Here is a 7,816-nt window from a genome sequence, read left to right on the forward strand (position 1 = left end):
CTTAGATCACAAAATGCAAACCTCCTTTCCGTACCGAGAATACACGGCTCCTAAACCATAGAACAATCTTCCAACCAATGTGTGGGATTCTGACACACTCTCTCAGTTGAAGTCTAGACTAAAGACCGACCTATTCCCCCCAGCATATAGCTAATCATCCTAGCCAAAGGGCTTGTGGTGCTGGACCATGGTTATGGAGTGCTTTGGTGAACAGAGATTTCCATGCTGTCTCCTCTCTGTCCACATCCGATGGGAGAGTTGTTGATGTGTCGGGGACTCCAAATGGTTAGCGGCCTACAGCTTCCCCGCTCTCCTTTGTTTTTTGGCTCAATGCTGCACTAACTAGGACTGCCAGAGCACTTACTGATATGAACACTGCTTGGTCAGCAAATTAATCTATATCTGATACCACCTAGAACTCCTTGAGCCTTGCACACTAACTGTTTTATACTGTAAACGAATCGCTGTATACACTTTACACTGTAAATAATTGCATAGGAAATTGAATATGTTTACTATGGACTCATTCTACACTGTCAATGTCTACTTTATGTGCTGGCAAGAGGAGGATGGGCTCCCCCTGTTGAGTCTTGGTTCCTCCCAAGGTTTCTTCCTGCTATTCGCTTCATTAGGGAGCTTTTCCGTGACACTGTCGCCCTGGGCTTGGGTTTAACTACTGATGGCTGTAAAGGTGCTCTGAGACAATCTTAATTGTAAAAAAACGCTACATAAATAAAGGTGAACTTGAACCTTATCAGCATTCAGGAGAAATTTGGGGAATCGTTTTTCGATCATATTTTCAGCTGCTTCTGAAGCCTTTAAATGGCTCTGTCTGCTCTAAATTTTCTAGAATTTATATGCAACCCTCATCTTTTTAAATAAAACCTCTCTTGCTTAAATATGTCGCAGAGGAAGTTAAACTACTTAACTGCTTAGTTAAACAACTACTGTGGGTTTTTATCAAGATGGTTTAGTGCACCTCATATACTGCTCTCCAAGGGCACCACAGTTCCTCCATATTAAAAAATATGTACTTTGTGTCTGAGGCCTTAAATGCGGTCAGATTGGCCAGATTTACCTGTGACAAAATCAATTGGACATACAAGAAAGCACACGCACATGTGTGGGTTTAGAGGACTAAGCATTCATGTGTGGACATTAGAAACAGTTACTGACTTAGAATCTAAACCAGGACAGTACATATCCTTTATGTCAACAGTGCTTTCCAATCTGTCCTTAAGGATGTGATGATCCATAGAATCCAACTCTCATTTAAATGTAGTCCAAGATGTAGATCAGATGTGTTTGTGTAATGGGTGGCGCTGTGTTGGTTTTGTCTCTCTTCCTGTGTGTTTTTGGTTCCCACAATCAAGCTAAAAGTCACCGTGGGATTTTTGGAAGTTACCTGTGTTTCCAGGTGTTGTGTGTTTTTAGGTCTGGAATAAACTATGGAATTATAATTTGTTATTTAGTAAGATGATTTTCTAATAAAATGACAGCAGTTATATGCAAATTAAGCACTCCTGTGGTAAACTGATTTACTTAATGTTGTTACTTAATTACAATGACTGCAATTAAAGTAATAGAATCAATTTCTTGTAGAGCTGTTATTTGGGAAGCACTTTCTGAGTTACTGTAATTAATGTGGCTTCCTTTAACAGTTCTAAAAATGGCACAACAAGATCCTGATATTACTGCTGCAATCCAGCCATCAGGAGAATCAACCTTAAAGGGAGCTGCTGCTAAGGCAAAAGAAGAGCTTGAAAAGCTTGTGAATGTCAAATTAGACATTGCTGTTACTGGTCAAACAGGAGCAGGGAAGTCCTCCTTAGTAAATGCAATCAGAGGACTTTCTGATGATGATCCTGGAGCAGCTCCAACTGGTGCGAAAGAGACAACAATGGAGCGAATCATGTATCTCCACCCCAAAATGCCAAACATAAGGATCTGGGACCTGCCTGGAATTTGGAGCCAAAACTTTAAAGCAAAACAGTACATCAAGGATGTCAAATTCAACACTTATGACTTTTTCATCATCATTTCCTCAGAGAGATTTAAAGAAAGTGACATCATGCTGGCCAAAAAAAAAAGGTTCTATTCTGTTCGCTCAAAGATTGATAATGACATTCGCACAGAGATGAGGAAGGCAGGATTTAATGAACAGAATGTGCTCCTCAAGATCAGAGAGGACTGTAAAAGGAATCTGACATATTTTGGAGATCCCAAAGTTTTTTTGATTTCCTCTTTAGAACGTAAAGAATATGATCTCGCTTTGCTTTATGACACGCTGGAAATGGACCTTCCAGAGAATAAGAGTTATGCTCTTCTTCAGGCCTGGCCAGTTTCCTCAGAAGAAATTTTTAACAAGATAGTGAAAAGGTTCCAAAAATTGATCTGGGCATTAGCTTTTCTTTCTGCAGGTGTAGCAGTGGTCCCAGATCCTGGGCTGTCATCTGGCATTGATTCAAGTATTGTGTTGTCTTTCTTTACCAGCTGCTACCATGCATTTGGCCTGGATGATGCTTCACTTGAGAGACTATACAAAAAAACAGGAAAAAATGTAAAGCCCTTACGAAAATCAAAGTTTGTGTCCAGTCTTAAGAATGACGCGAGTTCTTTGGTAGTTCGAATTTCAGCTCTTGCTGTTGTTGAGTACATCTCAAGTCTCATTCCAGGTGTGGGCAGTGTTGCAGCAGCAAGTCTCTCCTTTGGCACGACCAAGATGATTTTAAATCAGGCATTAAATGAGATTGTAGATACAGCCAGGGAAATAAGGAAAGAGGCAGGATTGGAGTGTTCATAATGAGGTAACCAAGTGTCCAGTCAAGTTGGCTTGACATATGAAAAAATGTATGAATTTAGCATGGGATTCAGTGATATGTCTTAAACAATACTTTCATGCCAGTTGTTAATTTTTGACATAACTTTACTGCTTTATTAAATGCTACAGTATATTGCCTTTGTGTTGACTAAAATAGTCCTAATAGAAAGGAGTGTTTTCACATAATGTTTCTCTTACCATGTCCAAAAGGAAACTGTTGACAAATGTATCACTACTGTAACACAAAATATGGCAAAAATATCACTGCCTCAATGTAGATAATGTAGAAAAATATAGAAAACAAATTGAAAAATTATCCAGACTTCAGTACACATCTCAGTGTATTAAACTTGCACATCCACATTTTAGAATCAATTTTTCAGACAGGTTTTAGTGTATGTTTGCCTTCAGATTTTAATATTATAGTTAAAATATTCTGTGCACACTCTGTAGCAAGAGACGGAGGAGGTGAAAACTAGATATTGAGAATACAGCCTCACTTTTACATATGCATGCTAATTTAAGGAGTTTGTTCAAATGTTGAAGCAAGTAAATTTATGACTAATGATGAATGATACATAATGTAACACACTAACAAACAACTACAATATAAAAGCTTCTCTATTTGGAAAAGTAGATTTTAACTAATGTACTAAACACTCTTTGTCTGTCCTGAGTGGTCCATTGAGAAGATACCAGGTTAGGTTTTTCAGCATCTGAAAACACTTTAGGGCGGCACGGTGGCGCAGTGGGTAGTGCTGTCGCCTCACAGCAAGAAGGTCTTGGGTTTGATTCCTGGCCAGGCAGCCAGGAACGTACAAACTCCACTGTGTGGAGTTTGTATGTTCTCCCCATGTCTGAATGAGTTTCCTCCAGGAGCTCTGGATTCCTCCTAGGTGTGTGTGTGTGTGTGTGTCTGCCCTGTGATGGACTGGTGACCTGTCCAGGGTGTCTCCCTGCCTTTCGCCCAATGAGCTCTGGGATAGGTTCCGGCGACCCCAATCAGGATAAGCGGCTTAGAAAACACTTTTTTTCTCCTGTGGACCCCACCAAATCCCCTCCGCCCCTTGTTTTCCAGGAAGAACTACACATCTCAAAACCTATAAATTTGTTTATAGGTTTTACAAAATCAACCAAAAGGGTATAAAGTGAGACTTCAGTGATATCAGTGATAAAACTGTAAACAGCACATTTCTCTCCTGTGAAACTGTAGTAGAGCTGACGAAGAACCTTTTGAATTATGATCTTCCCTTGCCTATATGTTCATTTTTACTTCTTCTTGGAGATGCATCAAATGTCCTGTTAAATCTACAACAAGACTACCATTTAATGGCAGGTTTACCTCTATCTTAGAAGATGAAAGGCTTGTTTGGACGGGGTGAACTGTATTTCACATATATTCTTATGGGAAAGTATGTATACAAACATTGGCATCACTAACATATAATATACAACACTTGTCCAAAAAATCTGTCTGTATACAACACTTGTACTGTGTCAGTTTTATCTCCCTGATTTTTTCAGAACACTATCAGTTGATTATGCTTGGGATTTCATTTCATTTCATTTTTTTGTGGAGACTGACCTTTTGTTTTCTTTATTGAAATTGTTATACTGATATACTAAAAATTCTTTTTTAGTATTCTTACTTTTAAGGTTGGAACAAAAGTAGTAAAAATAAGAAAAGAAAGAAAGAAAATGTATAAATACATTATACTATGAAAATAACCAAATAAAATGAACATGCCCAAGGACAGTCAACCAGCCTGAGTAGTCTTCTTAATGCACATTGCGTGTATGGCCGACAAAGACACCCAGATGCTATTGGAGTAGGGAGACTATGTTAGTTCAATCTACCTGTACACTGAAATTTTTTGGTCTCATCCAGTTCAAGATTAGTATTGCAATAATGGAGTCAACATGTAAAAAACAATCTGCAGGATAGGCTCCAGCTGCATCTACATTAGTATGTGCATAAATTTAGACTAAAGACACTAATACTGATTTTTATAATAAAATATGTCATGTAATTAAATGTTTATATTTTCAAGGAAGCCACTTACAATATTCCTGGCCGATAACACAAAAAATGCTTTTTTTTAAGCAACAAACCTGTGGCTTGATATAATTAAAATACTGTTGAAACACTGCTGGCACTCTCCAAATTACATGCAAAACTGTCCAAATCTATTTTCCTCTCACCGATATTTTATCTATCACCTTCATTTGTCATTAATCTTGGCAATTTTAGTGATTTTGGTGATGTTACTACATTATAATAGTATAATTTAACCTAGGCCTTGCATTAAAATGGCATAGGGTAACATCAGCCCTCAACTGAGGCCCCTTATCTTCACATAATATTTACCGCCACCCCAAATATATCCTGTTGTTGCTTGAAACAATTTCTTGATGATTTGGCACATGTGTTCATGCAATGAATGCTTGGGTAAAACAAAGTCACTGTTCCATGCTCTTACATGGTTTTATTTGAATGATCTAGCAAAGTACCATGTTTTTCCATGGTACTAAATTCTTACTTTCTGTGTACTAAACATATACTAGGACTGTAAAATGAAGCCAAGCATACTTTCCTGTAAATACCAAGTATTTTATAACTGAGTATACATAGTCTACCTTTAGATGGTTGGATTTATTAACGTCAAAAGTACCATGCTCTTCTCTGCTACTTATTTTGTACTATCTGTGTACTAATCATGTACTGGGCCTGTAAAATACAGCCAGGCATATTTCCCGTAAGTACCAAACACTTTACTATCAAGTATAAACAGAGTACCTTTGGATGTTTGTATTTTAAAAAAAATATCAAAGTAGTACCTAATAGTGTACACAATTCTTACTTTTTGTGCAACAAAAGTGTATACAGCCTATATAGGCCAGGCAAAGAAATACTAATTTCAAAACATTCACACTTCAGACAAAATAACTTATTTAAATATATCTTTCCTTGTAAAATCCATTGTGAAAGAACTTTTTCTGCTTTACATTTTATACAACTGAATATAAACAAATAAAATTCAATTTTACATTTTTTGTAAACAAAGTGTGCCTTCCGTTCACTGGATATTTTGAAAAGATGAGTGAGTGTTGTTTGCTTGCCACACTTGTTTGCATAGAACGCTGCCTGTGCAGTGTGACTGGGGCGCCCACGTAGTCTGTGCTATGTGTGGTTCTTCAAAATTTAAACACTGAAAAATGTTAAGCATGAGAAGGTTGTGCTATCCAGCCAAGTAATTTACTGATAATTGATGCTCTTCGACAACTGATGCTCAACACAGATGAACAACATCAGGTATCCTGTGTATGCAGAACAAAAAATAACAAAAATATGTTGCAAATACAGTTAACTTTTTAAGGAAAGTGTTAGAAAGACCAAGGGCTGTGGCAGATCGCCATGCGCGCATGCGCTTAGGACTGTGTCATGTGCGCGTTTTTGTAAATAGCTGACTGAGTTGAGAGTCCACTCATTACGAGTTTAGTGGCTGGTTCGCCTGTTTATCCAGCTTCGCGGTTTGTGCGGTTTGAATTCCTTTTTACCTGCCCTCGAGTGCAAGATTGTGTGTCACTGACGATTTGTAACTTGTTTCATTTGTTAGACAAATATTCCATATGGCTATGACCTTGTTGAAGTTAGCTGCGAGTTTGTTTGTATTTATCCATATGGAGACGCAACTTCGAGTGTATTTTGTTTAATGATGTATGTTGGAATGTTAAATGGGGTTGGTGACTGTCTACCTTCTTTATTATGTGTAACGTTAATAAGAGGATCCGGTTAGTAATACGCAGTTGTTTATTCCGTGCATTACAGCGGTAGCGCTGCTCATTTGTTACTGACAGTTAAAATGGACGCGATTGACTTGGAGTCGGCAGTATTCTTATCATGACGACAAATTGTACTGTTACTTGTCTTTATTGTAATATATTGTCTGGTTATATTTGTACACAACAAGCATTCATGCTATTATTACAAGTCAATGTATAATTTATTTCCTTTCCTTTAGTTTAGACCACAACATTGCGTGTCCATTTCTGTTGGCATCACAACTAGCATCTGTCCTGCCATGCATGCCTTTACTTCACTCACGGGACAGTTTGTACCTTGTGTTTTGGCCATGGCTCAGTTTGTATAAAAAATTGGGTTGAAAGAAAATTGAACCTAATAAATTTTACTTTTAAACATAAACAAAGTTCGCAAAAAAGGACAAATGTAATTAGAACTGCAACAAAGGAAAATTGTCATTTGAACAGCACAAAGCTCTTCAAAAAAGTGAAAGTGAAAGAAAACTAATCTTCAGCACGTTTGGTTTTGAGGTTTTTCTTTTAGAAAGTTAGTATAAGCAACCAAACTAGAGCAACAGGTATTTTGAGGCTCTTCTCCATGATTTTTACTGTAGGGAATCCAAACATCAGTTTTTTTTTTTTAATATTCCGTAATAGGAAAATAACTGGAAGATTTCCGTTGTCATAAGTGACAGACACAAAACCGAAGTACTGCCATTTCAACAAATTGAATGAGACAGGAGTGTCCTCGGTTTCAGGACTGTTGCTCGTTCATGCCATTGCAGCAGAAAAAGGACCACGTGATAAGGTCAGAGCAGTTGAACCTCATTTTGCAGTCATCAATGACTGCAAAATGAGGTTCAACTGCTCTGATCTTTTTCAGATCAATACACAGTCACCTCAGGATAACAAAAAATAAGTTGCTGCTTAGAGAAGCTTAGAGATCAGATCTACTTTCTCTGTTCATGTTGAAATCAGATATTCCAATATAATTTAATTCATTTATGGTCTGAGAAATGATACCATGTCTTTGGTTATTTAAAATGGTTACTTGTTCAACATTCTCTTTAAAGCTGCATAATTATCCACACAGTTAAATCAAATACGCACTTCATGATAAGCATGGTGCATATGTTTTCTTGCAATAAGAAATGAAGAAAAAAAGGAGTAAAATTATGATTAACTCTATTGTTA

The 7,816-nt window shown here is 37.4% G+C and overlaps 1 protein-coding gene across 1 annotated transcript; it reads left to right on the forward strand.

Moving 5' to 3' along the window:
• Positions 1–1,669: 1,669 nt before the first annotated feature.
• On the forward strand, positions 1,670–2,803 carry LOC115821569 (interferon-inducible GTPase 5-like). Its single transcript, XM_030785380.1, has one exon. It carries the CDS (start codon positions 1,670–1,672, stop codon positions 2,801–2,803), a length of 1,134 nt encoding a protein of 377 aa, XP_030641240.1.
• Positions 2,804–7,816: the final 5,013 nt, after the last annotated feature.

This window comes from Chanos chanos, chromosome 9, assembly GCF_902362185.1.
Source record: "Chanos chanos chromosome 9, fChaCha1.1, whole genome shotgun sequence".
NCBI lineage: Eukaryota > Metazoa > Chordata > Actinopteri > Gonorynchiformes > Chanidae > Chanos > Chanos chanos.

Bases quoted from the DNA above. Each gene is read 5' to 3' on its own strand.
- LOC115821569 (XM_030785380.1), top strand. From the start codon at position 1,670: ATGGCACAACAAGATCCTGATATTACTGCTGCAATCCAGCCATCAGGA.